The sequence below is a fragment of the Taudactylus pleione genome, unplaced genomic scaffold, assembly GCF_031769625.1.
Source record: "Taudactylus pleione unplaced genomic scaffold, aTauple2 ptg000997l, whole genome shotgun sequence".
In the NCBI taxonomy this organism is placed as follows: Eukaryota; Metazoa; Chordata; class Amphibia; order Anura; family Myobatrachidae; genus Taudactylus; species Taudactylus pleione.
In genome coordinates, this window is record NW_028285398.1 from 62998 (window position 1) to 84137 (window position 21140).

Below are 21140 nucleotides of genomic sequence, written 5' to 3' on the forward strand. Positions count from 1 at the left end.
CAAACGGTAAAGTCTAACGAGTCCTGCGGGGCCCAGAGCGGACACATAAAGAGATTGGCTGATGCTGTAGGAGGGGGAGCGCTACAGAGGACGCTGACCGCTATCCCTCTCACCGGCAGCATCACCTGATCTGCATGTAATGGGGCTCATTCATCCACGCTATGACAACAAGGGAAGACAATACTCAGCGTATCTCATACTGCTGGCCCATAACGCCATGTGCTACTATAATCAGCACTGGTTACTGAGAGATACAGACAGGACTGACCCATATCACCATATGCTACTATAATCAGCACTGGTTACTGAGAGATACAGACAGAACTGGCCCATAACGCCATGTGCTACTATAATCAGCACTGGTTACTGAGAGATACAGACAGAACTGACCCATAGCACCATATGCTACTATAATCAGCACTGGTTACTGAGAGATACAGACAGAACTGGCCCATAACGCCATGTGTTACTATAATCAGCACTGGTTACTGAGAGATACAGACAGAACTGACCCATAGCACCATATGCTACTATAATCAGCACTGGTTACTGAGAGATACAGACAGGACTGACCCATAACACCATATACTACTATAATCAGCACTGGTTACTGAGAGATACAGACAGAACTGACCCATAGCACCATATACTACTATAATCAGCACTGGTTACTGAAAGATACAGACATAACTGACCCATAGCACCATATACTACTATAATCAGCACTGGTTACTGAGAGATACAGACAGGACTGGCCCATAACGCCATATACTACTATAATCAGCACTGGTTACTGAGAGATACAGACAGAACTGGCCCATAACGCCATGTGCTACTATAATCAGCACTGGTTACTGAGAGATCTGCGGGGCCCAGAGCGGACACATAAAGAGATTGGCTGATGCTGTAGGAGGGGGAGCGCTACAGAGGACGCTGACCGCTATCCCTCTCACCGGCAGCATCACCTGATCTGCATGTAATGGGGCTCATTCATCCACGCTATGACAACAAGGGAAGACAATACTCAGCGTATCTCATACTGCTGGCCCATAACGCCATGTGCTACTATAATCAGCACTGGTTACTGAGAGATACAGACAGGACTGACCCATATCACCATATGCTACTATAATCAGCACTGGTTACTGAGAGATACAGACAGAACTGGCCCATAACGCCATGTGCTACTATAATCAGCACTGGTTACTGAGAGATACAGACAGAACTGACTCATAGCACCATATGCTACTATAATCAGCACTGGTTACTGAGAGATACAGACAGAACTGGCCCATAACGCCATGTGCTACTATAATCAGCACTGGTTACTGAGAGATACAGACAGAACTGACCCATAACACCATATACTACTGTAATCAGCACTGGTTACTGAGAGATACAGACAGAACTGACCCATAACGCCATGTACTACTATAATCAGCACTGGTTACTGAGAGATACAGACAGAACTGACCCATAACACCATATACTACTGTAATCAGCACTGGTTACTGAGAGATACAGACAGGACTGACCCATAACACCATATACTACTATAATCAGCACTGGTTACTGAGAGATACAGACAGGACTGACCCATAGCACCATATACTACTATAATCAGCACTGGTTACTGAGAGATACAGGCAGGACTGGCCCACAACGCCATGTACTACTATAATCAGCACTGGTTACTGAGAGATACAGACAGAACTGGCCCATAACGCCATGTACTACTATAATCAGCACAGGTTACTGAGAGATACAGACAGAACTGACCCATAGCACCATATACTACTATAATCAGCACTGGTTACTGAGAGATACAGACAGGACTGACCCATAGCACCATATACTACTATAATCAGCACTGGTTACTGAGATATACAGACAGGACTGACCCATAGCACCATATACTACTATAATCAGCACTGGTTACTGAGAGATACAGACCGGACTGACCCATAGCACCATATACTACTATAATCAGCACTGGTTACTGAGAGATACAGACAAAACTGACCCATAGCACCATATACTACTATAATCAGCACTGGTTACTGAAAGATACAGACAGAACTGACCCATAGCACCATATACTACTATAATCAGCACTGGTTACTGAGAGATACAGACAGAACTGACCCATAGCACCATATACTACTATACCGGCACTGGTTACTGAGAGATACAGCCGGAACTGACCATTAACACCATACACTACTATACCCATCACTGGTTACTGAGATATACAGACAGGACTGACCCATAGCACCATATACTACTATAATCAGCACTGGTTACTGAAAGATACAGACAGAACTGACCCATAGCACCATATACTACTATAATCCGCACTGGTTACTGAGAGATACAGACAGAACTGACCCATAGCACCATATACTACTATACCGGCACTGGTTACTGAGAGATACAGACAGAACTGACCCATAGCACCATATACTACTATAATCAGCACTGGTTACTGAGAGATACAGACAGGACTGACCCATAGCACCATATACTACTGTAATCAGCACTGGTTACTGAGAGATACAGACAGGACTGACCCATAACACACCATATACTACTATAATCAGCACTGGTTACTGAGAGATACAGACAGAACTGACCCATAGCACCATATACTACTATAATCAGCACTGGTTACTGAGAGATACAGACAGGACTGACCCATAGCACCATATACTACTGTAATCAGCACAGGTTACTGAGAGATACAGACAGGACTGACCCATAACACCATATACTACTATAATCAGCACTGGTTACTGAGAGATACAGACAGGACTGACCCATAGCACCATATACTACTATAATCAGCACTGGTTACTGAGAGATACAGACAGAACTGACCCATAACACCATATACTACTATAATCAGCACTGGTTACTGAGAGATACAGACATAACTGACCCATAACACCATATACTACTATAATCAGCACTGGTTGCTGAGAGATACAGACAGGACTGACCCATAGCACCATATACTACTATAATCAGCACTGGTTACTGAGAGGTACAGACAGGACTGACCCATAACACCATATACTACTATAATCAGCACTGGTTACTGAGAGATACAGACAGAACTGACCCATAGCACCATATACTACTATAATCAGCACTGGTTACTGAAAGATACAGACAGAACTGACCCATAGCACCATATACTACTATAATCAGCACTGGTTACTGAGAGATACAGACAGAACTGACCCATGGCACCATATACCACTACACCCAGCACTGGTTACTGAGAGATACAGACAGAACTGACCTATAACACCATATACTAAAATAATCAGCACTGGTTACTGAGAGATACAGACAGAACTGACCCATAGCACCATATACTACTATAATCAGCACTGGTTACTGAGAGATACAGACATAACTGACCCATAACACCATATACTACTATAATCAGCACTGGTTACTGAGAGATACAGACAGAACTGACCCATAGCACCATATACTACTATAATCAGCACTGGTTACTGAGAGATACAGACAGAACTGACCCATAGCACCATATACTACTATACCCGTTACTGAGAGATACAGACAGAACTGACCCATAGCACCATATATTACAGACAGAACTGACCCATAGCACCATATACCACTACACCCAGCACTGGTTACTGAGAGCTTACAGCAAGACTAACCCATAACATTATACTACTATACCCGTCCAGGTTACTGAGAGATACAGACAGGACTGACCCATAACACCATATACTAGTATACCCGTCACTGGTTACTGAGAGATACAGACAGAACTGACCCACTACACCATATACTACTATACCCGTCACAGAGTGATAGACAGAACTGACCCATAACACCATATACTACTATACCCGTCACTGGTTACTGAAAAATTCAGGCAGAACTGACCCATAACACCATATACTACTATACCCGTCACTGAGAGATAGACAGAACTGACTCATGACACCATATAACACTACACCGAGCATTGGTTACTGAGAGATACAGACAGGACTGAGCCATAACACCATATACTACCTACACTCGTCACTGGTTACTGAGATATACAGACAGGACTGAGCCATAACACCATATACTACCTACACTCATCACTGGTTACTGAGAGTAAAAGACAGAACTGACCCATAACACCATATACTAATGTAGCAGTCACTGGTTACTAGGAGATACAGACAGGACTGGTCCATAACACCATATACTACTATACCCATCACTGGTTACTGAGAGATACAGACAGGACTGGCCCATAACACCATACATTTCAGTGTCTTGCTATATGGAGTGTTATTTCTAGAACAATAATAGTACAAATAACATGCATGATGGAAGCGAGGTCACTTTAAGCGGTTTAGGGCCCCCTCACCGGGGAGAGAAGTATAATCACAGAGCAGACAATACAGACGGTTCTCATTACACGCCGAGAGCTAAACCAAGGGAAAGACATAAATACACCCACCCGTCTGCCAGAGCCAGCCCCATAGGGTTATGTGTGAGGTAACTTCATTTCCCAGGTGTAACATCGGGGCCCAGAGCCAGCCCCATAGGGTTATGTGTGAGGTAACTTCATTTCCCTGGTGTAACATCGGGGGCCAGAGCTCGCCCCATAGGGTTATGTGTGAGGTAACTTCATTTCCCAGGTGTAACATCGGGGGCCAGAGCCAGCCCCATAGGGTTATGTGTGAGGTAACTTAATTTCCCAGGTGTAACATCGGGGGCCAGAGCCAGCCCCATATGGTTATGTGTGAGGTAACTTCATTTCCCAGGTGTAACATCGGGGGCCAGAGCCAGCCCCATAGGGTTATGTGTGAGGTAACTTCATTTCCCAGGTGTAACATCGGGGGCCAGAGCTCGCCCCATAGGGTTATGTGTGAGGTGACTTCATTTCCCAGGTGTAACATCGGGGGCCAGAGCCAGCCCCATAGGGTTATGTGTGAGGTGACTTCATTTCCCAGGTGTAACATCGGGGGCCAGAGCCAGCCCCATAGGGTTGTGTGTGAGGTAACTTCATTTCCCAGGTATAACATCGGGGGCCAGAGCCAGCCCCATAGGGTTATGTGTGAGGTAACTTCATTTCCCAGGTATAACATCGGGGGCCAGAGCCTGCCCCATAGGGTTATGTGTGAGGTAACTTCATTTCCCAGGTGTAACATCGGAGGCCAGAGCCAGCCCCATATGGTTATGTGTGAGGTAACTTCATTTCCCAGGTGTAACATCGGTGGCCAGAGCCAGCCCCATAGGGTTATGTGTGAGGTAACTTCATTTCCCAGGTGTAACATCGGGGGCCAGAGCCAGCCCCATAGGGTTATGTGTGAGGTAACTTCATTTCCCAGGTATAACATCGGAGGCCAGAGCCAGCCCCATATGGTTATGTGTGAGGTAACTTCATTTCCCAGGTGTAACATCGGAGGCCAGAGCCAGCCCCATAGGGTTATGTGTGAGGTAACTTCATTTCCCAGGTATAACATCGGAGGCCAGAGCAGACACTCGGAGCGCCCACGCAGTGACGCAGCTTCATACCTCTGTTATTGAGTTAATTTTAGCCTTGTCTGACTCCTATAACTGTCTTTATCCTGGGAAATATATCGCTGTTATTAGCTCGCCTCTTCCACGTCACAGCACACTGCTGCCGCTTCCCCGAGGACTAAATAAAAGCGCAGGGTCACCAGGGTCAACGAATTATAAAAACTAAGAACACAACCAGCGGCAGTAGCCGGCCTGAGCGATTTCAGAGTCACGTCTTACTGCGATGAAACAGCTGCGCTGAGAGACCTATCAGAGGCCGCTGTAAGACACAACGTACCCCAAAGGCAACATGCTGCTTCTCCGGCCGCTACAACCAATGGCAACGCCAACAACACACAGATATAGTAGGAAAACAGCTGGTGAGTGTGAGGGCGAGGGAAGGCGTGAGAATACAATGGCAGCGTACGGATGGCGCCCTGGTGGCACGAGGGCAAGGACAGGCAATGGGAGCGCCAACAACAGACAGAAATAGTAGGAAAACAGCTGGTGGGTGTGAGGGCGAGGGAAGGCGTGAGAATACAATGGCAGCGTACGGATGGCGCCCTGGTGGCACGAGGGCAAGGACAGGCAATGGGAGCGCCAACAACAGACAGAAATAGTAGGAAAACAGCTGGTGGGTGTGAGAATACAAGGGCGGTGTACTGGTGGGTATGAGGAGGCGCGGGAATATAATGGCGGTGCCCTGGTGGGTGCAAGGGCGAGGAAGGCGCGGGAATATAACGGCGGTGCCCTGGTGGGTGTGCTAAGCAGTATCAGGGCCCCCAGCAGGGTGGCGTTAGGAAGACACAATGGCAGCACGCGTCCATAGGAGTCTGTATCAGAGATTTTCCTATTAGTAACCGCATTACGTAGCTGTATTATGCTTCAGAAAAACATTAGGGGATCAGGGGATGGTCCCCAATAAGATGGGAGGACAACAGCGTAGCTATACATTAAGCTGGTAATGTGCATACACTAGTGCTCATTCTAGCACCCTGCACCTGTCACAGCCCATGCAGTTCTTCCTTCCTGGGGTGTCACTCTCTGCTCTGGTGCTTCTAGCACACTCTGCTGATGCAACAAACTCCTGAGATACAGACCAGAGTGTGCTAGAAGCACCAGAGCAGAGAGAGACTGCCCAGGCAGGAAAGAGGAACTACACAGGTGTTCACAGATGCAGGGTGCTAGAATGGGACACGTTACAGATCCCGGCTGCCGAGATTCCAGCGTTCACAATGTCGATGCAGGGAACCCAAAGGGTGGGGGAGGGTTAGAGTTAGGTACTAAGGGGGGAGAGCTAGGGTTCGGCACCGGGGAGGGGGAGAGCTAGGGTTCGGCACCGGGGAGGGGGAGAGCTAGGGTTCGGCACCGGGGAGGGGGGAGAGCTAGGGTTCGGCACCGGGGAGGGGGGAGAGCTAGGGTTCGGCACCGGGGAGGGGGGAGAGCTAGGGTTCGGCACCGGGGAGGGGGAGAGCTAGGGTTCGGCACCGGGGAGGGGGAGAGCTAGGGTTCGGCACCGGGGAGGGGGAGAGCTAGGGTTCGGCACCGGGGAGGGGGAGAGCTAGGGTTCGGCACCGGGGAGGGGGAGAGCTAGGGTTCGGCACCGGGGAGGGGGAGAGCTAGGGTTCGGCACCGGGGAGGGGGAGAGCTAGGGTTCGGCACCGGGGAGGGGGAGAGCTAGGGTTCGGCACCGGGGAGGGGGAGAGCTAGGGTTCGGCACCGGGGAGGGGGAGAGCTAGGGTTCGGCACCGGGGAGGGGGAGAGCTAGGGTTCGGCACCGGGGAGGGGGAGAGCTAGGGTTCGGCACCGGGGAGGGGGAGAGCTAGGGTTCGGCACCGGGGAGGGGGAGAGCTAGGGTTCGGCACCGGGGAGGGGGAGAGCTAGGGTTCGGCACCGGGGAGGGGGAGAGCTAGGGTTCGGCACCGGGGAGGGGGAGAGCTAGGGTTCGGCACCGGGGAGGGGGAGAGCTAGGGTTCGGCACCGGGGAGGGGGAGAGCTAGGGTTCGGCACCGGGGAGGGGGAGAGCTAGGGTTCGGCACCGGGGAGGGGGAGAGCTAGGGTTCGGCACCGGGGAGGGGGAGAGCTAGGGTTCGGCACCGGGGAGGGGGAGAGCTAGGGTTCGGCACCGGGGAGGGGGAGAGCTAGGGTTCGGCACCGGGGAGGGGGAGAGCTAGGGTTCGGCACCGGGGAGGGGGAGAGCTAGGGTTCGGCACCGGGGAGGGGGAGAGCTAGGGTTCGGCACCGGGGAGGGGGAGAGCTAGGGTTCGGCACCGGGGAGGGGGAGAGCTAGGGTTCGGCACCGGGGAGGGGGAGAGCTAGGGTTCGGCACCGGGGAGGGGGAGAGCTAGGGTTCGGCACCGGGGAGGGGGAGAGCTAGGGTTCGGCACCGGGGAGGGGGAGAGCTAGGGTTCGGCACCGGGGAGGGGGAGAGCTAGGGTTCGGCACCGGGGAGGGGGAGAGCTAGGGTTCGGCACCGGGGAGGGGGAGAGCTAGGGTTCGGCACCGGGGAGGGGGAGAGCTAGGGTTCGGCACCGGGGAGGGGGAGAGCTAGGGTTCGGCACCGGGGAGGGGGAGAGCTAGGGTTCGGCACCGGGGAGGGGGAGAGCTAGGGTTCGGCACCGGGGAGGGGGAGAGCTAGGGTTCGGCACCGGGGAGGGGGAGAGCTAGGGTTCGGCACCGGGGAGGGGGAGAGCTAGGGTTCGGCACCGGGGAGGGGGAGAGCTAGGGTTCGGCACAGAGGAGGGAGGGTTAGGGTAGAATTAGGTTAGGTATACTCACCTCGCTTCGTTGGGAATGTAACGTGGTTGGGATTCTGGCGTCGGGATTCTGACCGCCTGCATCCCATACCCAACCCGATAGAATGAACACTACATACACTACATGGCCAAAAGTACGTCAGTGGCCATTACACCCATAGCTAGCAGGTGCATACAATCCAGCGTACACTCTAAGATTAGCAGTAGGATGGGTCGTACCGAAGGGCACTGCCATAGGATGCCATCTTTCCAACAATATGCTTCCCTCGTGTCTGCCCTGCGAGAGCTGCCTGGTCACCTGTAAGTGCTGTTACTGCGAAATGGAAATGGGCGAAGCGCAAGCTCACAGAAAGGGATCACCGAGCGCTGATGCATAATCTCTGGAGGAAACATAGGCCTCCCCTCAACCTCTACTACCTGTGCCAACCACACACAAAAACCTCTGCTCAGCCTCTCCCACCTGTGCCAACCACACACGTCAAAGACCTCCACTCAGCCTCTACCACCTGTGCCAACCACACACACACACATCATAGGTCTCAGCTCAGCCTCTACCACTAACACCAACCACACGTCATCGGCCTCAGCTCAGCCTTTACGCCAACCACACACACGTCTACCACTTACACCAATGACAAACACATCATAGAGCTCAGCTCAGACTCTACCACTTATGCCAACCACACACAACATAGGCTTCCGCTCAGCCTCTACCAGTAACACCAACCACACACACGTCATAGATCTCAGCTCAGCCTCTACCACCTGCACCAACCACACACAAAGGCCTCAGCTCTGACCCTACCACCCGCTTCAACCCAAAAACATGTCATAGGCCTCCCCTCAGCCTCTACCACTTAAGCCAACCACACACGTCATAGGCCTCCGCTCAGCCTCTACCACTTACACTAACTACAAACACATCATAGGCCTCAGCTCACTCTACCACTTATGCCAACCACACACATCATGAGTCTCTATCATCTTTATAGCACGAGGGTGCAATGGGCATAAGAGCCAATACAGTGCGAAAGGCTGACAGTCTTCCAGGATCTGTTCCGGATGTAGAGGCAGCTGATTATCAGTAACACATTACATACTGTAACACTGCTACCTGCGTATAACCGGATGTAGAGGCAGCTGATTATCAGTAACACATTACATACTGTAACACTACTACCTGCGTGTAACCGGATGTAGAGACAGCTGACTAGCAGTAACACATTACACACTGTAACACTGCTACCTGCGTATAACCAGATGTAGAGGCAGCTGATTATCAGTAACACATTACACACTGTAACACTGCTACCTGCGTATAACCGGATGTAGAGGCAGCTGATTATCAGTAACACATTACACACTGTAACACTGCTACCTGCGTATAACCGGATGTAGAGGCAGCTGATTATCAGTAACACATTACATACTGTAACACTACTACCTGCGTATAACCGGATGTAGAGGCAGCTGATTATCAGTAACACATTACATACTGTAACACTGCTACCTGCGTATAAACGGATGTAGAGGCAGCTGATTATCAGTAACACATTACATACTGTAACACTGCTACCTGCGTATAACCGGATGTAGAGGCAGCTGATTATCAGTAACACATTACACATTGCAACACTACTACCTGCGTATAACCGGATGTAGAGACAGCTGACTATCAGTAACACATTACATACTGTAACACTACTACCTGCGTATAACCGGATGTAGAGGCAGCTGACTATCAGTAACACATTGCAAAACTGCTACCTGCGTATAACCGGATGTAGAGGCAGCTGACTATCAGTAACACATTACACATTGCAACACTGCTACCTGCGTATAACCGGATGTAGAGGCAGCTGACTATCAGTAACACATTACACACTGTAACACTGCTACCTGCGTATAACCGGATGTAGAGGCAGCTGACTATCAGTAACACATTACATACTGTAACACTGCTACCTGCGTATAACCAGATGTAGAGGCAGCTGACTATCAGTAAGACATTACACACTGTAACACTGCTACCTGCGTATAACCGGATGTAGAGGCAGCTGACTATCAGTAACACATTACACACTGTAACACTGCTACCTGCGTATAAGCAGATGTAGAGGCAGCTGACTATCAGTAACACATTACACACTGTAACACTGCTACCTGCGTATAAGCAGATGTAGAGGCAGCTGACTATCAGTAACACATTACATACTGTAACACTGCTACCTGTGTATAACCGGATGTAGAGGCAGCTGATTATCAGTAACACATTACATACTGTAACACTGCTACCTGTGTATAACCGGATGTAGAGGCAGCTGATTATCAGTAACACATTACACACTGTAACACTGCTACCTGCGTATAAGCAGATGTAAAGGCAGCTGACTATCAGTAACACATTACACACTGTAACACTGCTACCTGCGTATAACCGGATGTAGAGGCAGCTGATTATCAGTAACACATTACATACTGTAACACTGCTACCTGCGTATAACCGGATGTAGAGGCAGCTGATTATCAGTAACACATTACACACTGCAACACTGCTACCTGCGTATAACCGGATGTAGAGGCAGCTGATTATCAGTAACACATTACACACTGTAACACTGCTACCTGCGTATAACCGGATGTAGAGGCAGCTGACTATCAGTAACACATTACACACTGTAACACTGCTACCTGCGTATAAGCAGATGTAGAGGCAGCTGACTATCAGTAACACATTACACACTGTAACACTGCTACCTGCGTATAAGCAGATGTAGAGGCAGCTGACTATCAGTAACACATTACATACTGTAACACTGCTACCTGTGTATAATCGGATGTAGAGGCAGCTGATTATCAGTAACACATTACATACTGTAACACTGCTACCTGTGTATAACCGGATGTAGAGGCAGCTGATTATCAGTAACACATTACATACTGTAACACTGCTACCTGCGTATAACCGGATGTAGAGGCAGCTGACTATCAGTAACACATTACACACTGTAACACTGCTACCTGCGTATAAGCAGATGTAGAGGCAGCTGACTATCAGTAACACATTACACACTGTAACACTGCTACCTGCGTATAAGCAGATGTAGAGGCAGCTGACTATCAGTAACACATTACACACTGTAACACTGCTACCTGTGTATAACCGGATGTAGAGGCAGCTGATTATCAGTAACACATTACATACTGTAACACTGCTACCTGCGTATAACCGGATGTAGAGGCAGCTGACTATCAGTAACACATTACATACTGTAACACTGCTACCTGCGTATAAGCAGATGTAGAGGCAGCTGACTATCAGTAACACATTACACACTGTAACACTGCTACCTGTGTATAACCGGATGTAGAGGCAGCTGATTATCAGTAACACATTACATACTGTAACACTGCTACCTGCGTATAACCGGATGTAGAGGCAGCTGACTATCAGTAACACATTACACACTGTAACACTGCTACCTGCGTATAAGCAGATGTAGAGGCAGCTGACTATCAGTAACACATTACATACTGTAACACTGCTACCTGCGTATAAGCAGATGTAGAGGCAGCTGACTATCAGTAACACATTACACACTGTAACACTGCTACCTGCGTATAACCGGATGTAGAGGCAGCTGATTATCAGTAACACATTACACACTGCAACACTGCTACCTGCGTATAACCAGATGTAGAGGCAGCTGATTATCAGTAACACATTACACACTGTAACACTGCTACCTGCGTATAACCGGATGTAGAGGCAGCTGACTATCAGTAACACATTACATACTGTAACACTGCTACCTGCGTATAACCGGATGTAGAGGCAGCTGATTATCAGTAACACATTACATACTGCAACACTGCTACCTGCGTATAACCAGATGTAGAGGCAGCTGATTATCAGTAACACATTACACACTGTAACACTGCTACCTGCGTATAACCGGATGTAGAGGCAGCTGACTATCAGTAACACATTACATACTGTAACACTGCTACCTGCGTATAACCGGATGTAGAGGCGGCTGATTATCAGTAACACATTATATAGATCCGACTCATCACGATAACAGCCACATTAGACCGAGCTCACACAAAACTATTACAGCCTCATAGGGCTCAGAGCAAAATTGTGCAAATTGGAGCTCAGAGTGGGCTGCGAGAGGAAAGAGTTCAGGTGCCGTTGACGGCGTTTTTAAACCCCGTGGCAACGGCAGCTCGCACCCTTGGTCGACAATTGGATTAACCCCATAGACATAAACCTGGGCCAATAATCCCAGAAAGGAAACATGCAGCGTCCACTTTCCAAACAACCTCGCCCCAGCCAAATCCAGGAACCGCTCCAGCACTTCTAGGGCAGGGTAACCTTAGTGTAATTAATGGTGCCTAGGACAAGGGAAGATATAGTGTTCTATTTCCCATCTGTGCGATCTAGGAGTAAAGTAGGGACTGTGACTCCCTCCCACCTGTCTGGTCTCTGGCTATTTTCAGCACTTCGGGTCTGACACGTCTATAATGTCCCATCCTCACATCTCCATCAGCCAAGAAGGATATTAGTCCTAGGTCCGTGTCCTGCCGTTATGTACATTAATTACTATATATCAAAAGCCGAAGCATATGTACTAGCACTAAAAGATTTTAACCCCATGAGCTAGCACTCACCCCTTGTACGCGTTGCCTACAAATGACCGCCTGATATAATACGGTCATAGTAAATGTATCTGGGACGCCAATAGCTGTAAGTGTGCATGCACCCCAGGATAATGTCACTCACTGAGATAACCTCATCACATACAGAGGACCCGATAGTGAGCTTAATTTGGAGAATGTACCGGGAAGACCATGTGACCTGAGGAAGATGAATGCGGTCGGACACGATGGCCCGTACTGTCACTGTGTGCTGTGTCTGGCGCAGTACATTGAGTCCGCTGACTGTACCCTCGCTCGCCAGGCGCTGTGACAGCAGCTCGGTCCCCTGGGGGCTCCAGGTGACTCTTCTCAGGGATAATTGGAGGACTCTCTGCTCTAGTTATTTGCAGTATGGTTGCTCAGGACTGCGCTCTGCTCTAATCATGTTTTATAAGCCGGGAGGCAGAGACATAATCTGGGCCCTGTTACTATTATATGTCTTACAGAGGTTTGCAAAAGTATTCAGCCATCTAAAAAGATAATAGATTTGTCTGTATTACAGATGACAGGAACGCAGATTGTACCAGACAGCATTTTATTGCGACTCTTTTTCTTTTTAAATAAACACGAAAAATGATGTTTGCGTAAGTATTCAACCCCTGCAGCCTAGTACTTTACAGAACCGCCTTCTGCTACAACAGCAGCATTGAGGGGAAGACAATACATTTTTTCAATGCGCTAATTAAATGGCACAATTTGTTTGTGGACGCCCATTAATTATCACGCTACCTCAGGAGGCTGCGAGCAGAAATGGGTGTGTCTGCGCCGTTCGCACATAAACGGAGCAACAATTGAATTGCTCCGTCGGGCACCCACTAGTAACAGCTGCCCGGGTAAAGCGACTGAATGGCCCCCATTAGCGCCTGTTGGTATAAGCGTATGTACGCTGTTGAGTGTGATTTTTGCCCATCCCTATTTGCAGAATTGCTCCAGGTTGCTCAGATTGGTTGGATGACGCCTGCGGATTGCACTTTTCATAACACGCCATAGATTCTTCATTATATAGAATTTACTCCCAAGCTTTGGTCTTCTACCAGACTGACGCTGGTACCATCCATCTGTCCTTCAATATGAACAAGATGCCCAGTGCCCGCTAAGGAAAAGCATCCCCGCCATATGCCCGTGCCTGGGGTAGTATGACGCAGCTTCCACCTCCTCACTGATATATACAAGCACCTGGGTATTATTATTTTGTAGACTCTCTGTATTTTGTGCATGTCTATAACATTATCTTTACTTGTCTGAGAACGCTCTGTGGTCTCACAGTCACAGGATGACCAATGTTATTTGAATTAGGGGGTCTTTTACCCATAAATACTGTTCTTTCCCAATGATTCACAGGTAGTGGCTAATTGAACTGTTAGGGCAATATCTTTCATCTGGTAAAAATCTAGGAGCTTCCACAGCACATGGGGTTTAAATACTTACGCAAGCAGCAATTTCCAGTTTGAAGACAAATACTAATTAGAAGTTACTTTAAAACCTTGCTGGGCTGGTTCACTGTATAAATACTGTCTGGAACAATATGTGAAACAGCTTTTGTAATACAAATCTGTTGACTTTTTAAGGGATTGAATACTTTTGCAAGCCATTGTGAATACTTAGTGCTCTATAATAGAAATATTTACAGCAATCTGACAGCAAAACCGCTACTTACACCAGAGTATTCCTGTTATTCTGGTGACACGCTGACCTCCCAAAACAGCCTCTCCCAAGGACCACTTCTCCCACCCATCATAATGGTCACTCCCTATGGACCTTGTGTTCTGCCAACTCTACAAACTTCCCCAAATCTACCTTCCTGCTCTCTAATCACAATCTCTGCACCTCCTGCTAGTCCTCCCCCACTGCAAAACCTCAATGACCTGGAGCCCATCCACTTCCCCATCACTCTCCTTATTCCTATCTCTTCCCAGTCCTGTCTGAAAGCTGCTGTCCCTCTATAAAACCCCACTTTCTCCAGTGCTCTTGATGAAAGCAGCCTCCCAGTCTCTTTGTATTGTCCCAACTTTACAAACCCCAACCCTAGAACTTTTTCCAGACCAGCTACCTTCAAAAGTGCTCCACAGATGCTGAGCTCCAATGGAGTAAATACGGACATCAACTTTAAATCCATCCTATCGGTCTACAGTAATGTCCTCTCAATAAACACACGTAATCCAAGTCCCTAAACCAGTGTTTCCCAACCTCGGTCTTCAAGGCACACTAACAGTCCAGGTTTTAGTGATATCCATGCCTGAGCACAGGTGAATAAATCAAAGTAACTGCAGCACTAATTAACACACTTGTGCTCAAGTATGGTTATCCTCAAAACCTGGACTGTTAGTGTGCCTTGAGGACCGTGGTTGGGAACCCCTGCCCTAAACTCATCCCTGTCCTACAGCCATGACACCATCACCTTCTCTGCCCTCCACCACTGCTCAAGACTCTGCCATTCTCTTTTAAGGGAAAAGAGAAACTATCCGGTACAATATCTTCTCCCATCAGACCCATCACCTCACCACCCTTAGGTCCTCACTTTCCTCTTCCTCAACAGCCCTTTCTCAAGAAACCAAACCTTGGACACCGGCCTTTCCAACCACCACCCCATATCACAGCTCCCTTCTGCTCCATAGTTCTTGAAGGACATGTCTACAACCATCTGACCCACTTCCTCTCCATCGATCTCCAGCCTCACTACTGCACCCCTCCTTCACACCCTCCATTATCTTGGCCTTCGTAGCACTGTCCTCTCCTGGTCCTACCTCTCAGATCTGTTCTTTAGTGTCTGTACTTCTAACTCTAGCTACCCTCCTCTTCCTCTCTCCATGCGGGTTCCTCCTTGCTCTGCTCTCTGGCTTGTCTCACTGCCTACCTGCCAACTCCACATACATGACCCAGCACTTCCACAAACTTAATATGCCTCCACCATCATCACCCTCATGGTTTACAAGATCTTGATCTCCCATATTTCCTTAAAGCCACTGTTTTGGTGTCATCAGTTACTCCACCATCAGCTTCAACCATCCCATCCAGTGCCTCTCAGAGCCCTACTGCCTTCTCCTTCCCAATATTGCCCGAACATGCCAATTTCACACTCAGGAAGTAACCAAAACACTTGTCCATTTGCCTACTATTACCCACTTGGATTATTGCAACCTCCTGTTCACTGGCCTTTCCCTCACGCCTCTTCCCTTCTTACTGAATGCTACATGTGAAATACTCAGAAAGTTTAAACCAAATACATCTCTCCGTGCGCTCTATCACTCATCTGCCGCAGGAAACCCTGCTGGGAATGACGACTTTCTCCAATAGAGCAGCAATAGAGTGACTGATATCTGGGTAGGCTGCTGTATGCACACATAAGACAATTTCAGCTTTATGATCTGCATTAAATGTAATTAGGGCACTTCATGTCTGATACATAAAAAGTTACATTTTGGTGTATAGTGTCCCTTTAATCGTATAATTATAATAATATATAACTTTCAAATCTTCTGCTTAATTGAATATTGATTGAATCTGCCATTTATAATTAATCGCATAGGGTAGACGATCGCCCCCACACACTGATATGATATATAGACTATTGGGTGGAAAGGAGTGTGACCAGCATTACCCCACGCCCTCTATGGTGGAGAGTCAGTTGTTAGACTGTCAGCTCTTCTGCCAGCATTCATTCTACAATTCCATCTTGCACCTCAGAATTCAGCGCTTGCATCTACAACTTCTCCTAAAACCTTAAAAGGCCTCAGTTCCCGGTTCAATAAAGCTCCTCTAGAGTGTCAGCTCTTGTTCCCAGAATTACACCATGTCCCAGTGACTTCCCTATGCGGTGTCACAATGCATTTCATTACTAGGAGGAATCTCAGCAGCGTGCAACGACGATAATAGGCAGATTACTATATCCCTCTGACATGTACATATCGCTAAATACTATTAAGCACATAAATGGAAGAGAAAATAAATCACTGTACCGATGGATCATACAGCGAGACGGTAAATCTCTGGATCTTTGTGTGTGCGTCTGACTTTCACTGCGTTGTTTTGAAAATCTTTTGCTACGTCAGAGTGTATGATGCAAGTCTCAATGGCAGCGCACCGTAAACGCGGCGATTTTTGGCTGAGATTTTATAGTGTTCACTCTAGCATCCTGCACCTGTCACAGCCCGTGCAGTTCCTCTTTCCTGCCTGGGGTGTCACTCTCTGCTCTGGTGCTTCTAGCACACTCTGGTATGTATCTCAGCAGTTTGTTGCATCATCTGAGTGTGCTAGAAGCACCAGAGCAGAGAGCGACACCCCAGGCAGGAAAGAGGAACTGCACGGGCTGTGACAGGTGCGCTAGAATGAAGACTATTTTACACGTGTGTTTGGCTTTAACCAGCTGCGGTGCAGGAAGGGGTAGAATTATATAACCAGCAGGGACCACACAGGATCCAGTGCTTGGCCACTGTATACCCCCAACACCAATTAAAACAAGGTAACAAAAATATTATGTCCCTTAAATACAGAACAAACATTACCTACGGATTTTCCTATCTTAGATGCATCGCTGCGTTCCTGTGTTCTGTGCTTTCCAGTCTATTCTCCAAATCATAAAAAGCTATGAAGTGCTGCTGTCCTGGGATAGATGAAGCTGCTCCCGAGATATATCTGTACCCACAGCAGAAAGGACAGCGGGCCCGCACAGTATCCCAGGACAACAAAACCACACAGCTCTGATGATACAAACACACGGCTGAGACACACAGAGGGATCCCAGGACGATACATAGACACATAATATTTCAGGAGAGCATCAAAGCAATACATTAATCATTGTGTGTACATGTACTAATTATGTCTAACAGGTGACGGACAGCTGCCCTGGTGTGTATGTATATATCAGCTTGGGGTATGTATACAATCCAATATGGAACCTGATTGCCCGTCCATATAGGTGTGTGTGTGTGTGTGTGTATATATATATATATATATATATATATATATATATATATATATATAGGCGAACCATATGAACCAGGGCACGTATGAATTACACAAATTTTGTGGCTGATTAAAACCAGGTGGAATCTAGGCTTGAAGTCCTCCAGCCACAGAACCTGCGTAATTCATGAGTAAAGGGATAGTATAGGAGGCCTATATACATACACACCACCAGCTGTCAGTGAGATTGGGGCGCCCTGTGCGCTCTGCGGACCCCTAACACTCCCAATGATGGATTACCTCTTCCAGCTCGTCCTTGGCATCCAGGCTGGTGGAGATCAGCAGTTTGACTTTAGATTTTTGCTCCATTTTGGGGTCTGTGAGCAGTCTCTCCGGAAAAGAGGGTAGGAGGGGGTGCGCAAGGTGACACCAACCCCTCCCTCTAATTACACGCACAGTGTCAGGTATTTATGGGGGGTGAGATTAGGGTGTAAGTGGGAGGAACCCCTGGGTGAGGGTACCAGGGGGCAGATACAAGATTGGTGGGCCACTGACTAGGTGTAATTGAACCATACAGTATGGGGGCTGTAGAAGGACCTCTTTTTGGGGGGTACCCCAACCTGCCTTTTTGGGGGGCTTCTATAAATAATGGGGGTGATACGTGTTTGAGGGGCTCAGATTTGCTGTTTGGGCCGTTATAGAGAGTGGGGCCCCAGGCTGTGATTTCGGGTAACTATAGATAATGGGGGCCCCAGGCTGTGATTTGGGGGTAACTATAGAGAATGGGGGCCCCAGGCTGTGATTTGGGGGTGACTATAGAGAATGGGGGCCCCAGGCTGTGATTTGGGGTAACTATAAAGAATGGGGACCACAGGCTGTGATTTGGGGTAACTATAAAGAATGGGGACCACAGGCTGTGATTTGGGGGTGACTATAGAGAAGGGGGGCATCAGACTGTGACTTTGGCTAATAGGGGGTGGATTGGGGGCTGTGGGTCGGTAATTGGGGGGTACACTGCTGGTCCCGGTCTCAGGCCGGTACCGGTAGATCTCACCCCCGCTCCTAACACACAGAGGAAGCCATCCCGAGCCCAACAACCGGCCGGAAGCTCCCGCCCTCTCACAGGCAATCGGCCAATCACAAAGCGTACAGGCCGCTAACTGACAACCTGCCGTCTCGCCCACAGATGTGACGTCGTACGTACCGCCTATCACTTGGTCCGCTTCCACCAATGACAGCGAAGTTCGGGACGCGTAAGACGGGAGCGTGAATCACGACACGTGATCAGATTGGAGAGCGCCGGCTCCGCCATTTTTAGTGCGGGAAGCTGCCCTCTCCCGTTTAGCCCCGGGTTAGGTCGGATGATTTTATAACTGATGATGGGGGTGTAGTATTGGGGAGGGGGGGACGTGACAGAAACAGGGGAGCTCAGAGGAACGTGTATGGCCTACATCATGTATGTCTATTGGTGACACACAGGGCACGGTTCAGCGGTGCACGTAATTGGGACGCGGTGCTGGTGTTCACGTAGTTCAGCGATTAGTTGCAATTGTGCATGTGCAGAAAGTCCTGAAAGCCCCTACGGCGCATGCGTTACACAGAGTTTACGGGACAGACGGTGGCAGAAATTTGGCGGGAAAGTGATGGGCGCTCCTTGGAGACGGCCAGGAGCGAAGGCAACAAAAAAAGTCTGTGTTGCGGGCGTGGTGACAGTGGTTGAGTTCGCAGATGCGCAGCCACAGAGGCCATGGTCAGACGGAGACACTACACCTGCTAAGTGCCCATGGTGGCGTGCCCCTGATCCCCGGCGGTGTGCAGTGCGCAGAGGCCATGGTCAGATGGAGTGCCCATGGTGGTGTGCCCCTGATCTCCGGCAGAGTACAGCGCAGAGGTCATGGTCAGGCAATGTGCCCGTGGTGGCGTGCCCATGATCCCCGGCGGTGTGCAGTGCGCAGAGGCCATGGTCAGGCAGAGTGCCCGTGGTGGCGTGCCCCTGATCCCCGGAGGTGTGCAGCGTGTAGAGACGCAGAGGCCATGGTCAGGCAGAGTGCCCGTGGTGGCGTGCCCATGATCCCCGGAGCTGTGCAGCGTGTAGAGATGCAGAGGCCATGGTCATGCAGAGTGCCCGTGGTGGCGTGCCCCTGATCCCCAGCGGTGTGCAGCGTGTAGAGACGTAGAGGCCATGGTCAGGCTGAGTGCCCCTGGTGGCGTGCCCCTGATCCCCGGAGGTGTGCAGCGTGTAGAGACGCAGAGGCCATGGTCAGGCAGAGTGCCCGTGGTGGCGTGCCCCTGATCCCCGGCGGTGTGCAGCGTGTAGAGACGCAGAGGCCATGGTCAGGCAGAGTGCCCGTGGTGGCGTGCCCCTGATCCCCGAAGGTGTGCAGCATGTAGAGACGCAGAGGCCATGGTCAGGCAGAGTGCCCGTGGTGGCGTGCCCCTGATCCCCGGCGGCGTGCAGCGTGTAGAGACGCAGAGGCCATGGTCAGGCAGAGTGCCCGTGGTGGCGTGCCCCTGATCCCCGGCGGCGTGCAGCGTGTAGAGACGCAGAGGCCATGGTCAGGCAGAGTGCCCGTGGTGGCGTGCCCCTGATCCCCGGAGGTGTGCAGCGTGTAGAGACGCAGAGGCCATGGTCAGGCAGAGTGCCCGTGGTGGCGTGCCCATGATCCCCGGAGCTGTGCAGCGTGTAGAGATGCAGAGGCCATGGTCAGGCAGAGTGCCTGTGGTGGCGTGCCCATGATCCCCGAAGGTGTGCAGCATGTAGAGACGCAGAGGCCATGGTCAGGCAGAGTGCCCGTGGTGGCGTGCCCCTGATCCCCGGAGGTGTGCAGCGTGTAGAGACGCAGAGGCCATGGTCAGGCAAAGTGCCCGTGGTGGCGTGCCCCTGATCCCCGGCGGTGTGCAGCGTGTAGAGACGCAGAGGCCATGGTCAGGCAGAGTGCCCGTGGTGGCGTGCCCCTGATCCCCGAAGGTGTGCAGCATGTAGAGACGCAGAGGCCATGGTCAGGCAGAGTGCCCGTGGTGGCGTGCCCCTGATCCCCGGCGGCGTGCAGCGTGTAGAGACGCAGAGGCCATGGTCAGGCAGAGTGCCCGTGGTGGCGTGCCCCTGATCCCCGGCGGCGTGCAGCGTGTAGAGACGCAGAGGCCATGGTCAGGCAGAGTGCCCGTGGTGGCGTGCCCCTGATCCCCGGAGGTGTGCAGCGTGTAGAGACGCAGAGGTCATGGTCAGGCAGAGTGC

General features: G+C 49.9%; 1 protein-coding gene across 1 annotated transcript in view; it reads right to left on the reverse strand.

Moving 5' to 3' along the window:
* INTS3 (integrator complex subunit 3) overlaps nucleotides 1–19054 on the reverse strand; it is a 73408-nt gene extending 54354 nt beyond the window's left edge. Inside the window, exon 1 of the mRNA XM_088460994.1 lies at nucleotides 18206–19054. Within this exon, the coding sequence (XP_088317120.1) occupies nucleotides 18206–18274 (69 nt within the window). The 5' untranslated portion in view covers nucleotides 18275–19054. The remainder of the gene's footprint in view (nucleotides 1–18205) is intronic.
* Between the last annotated feature and the right edge of the window lie 2086 nt (nucleotides 19055–21140).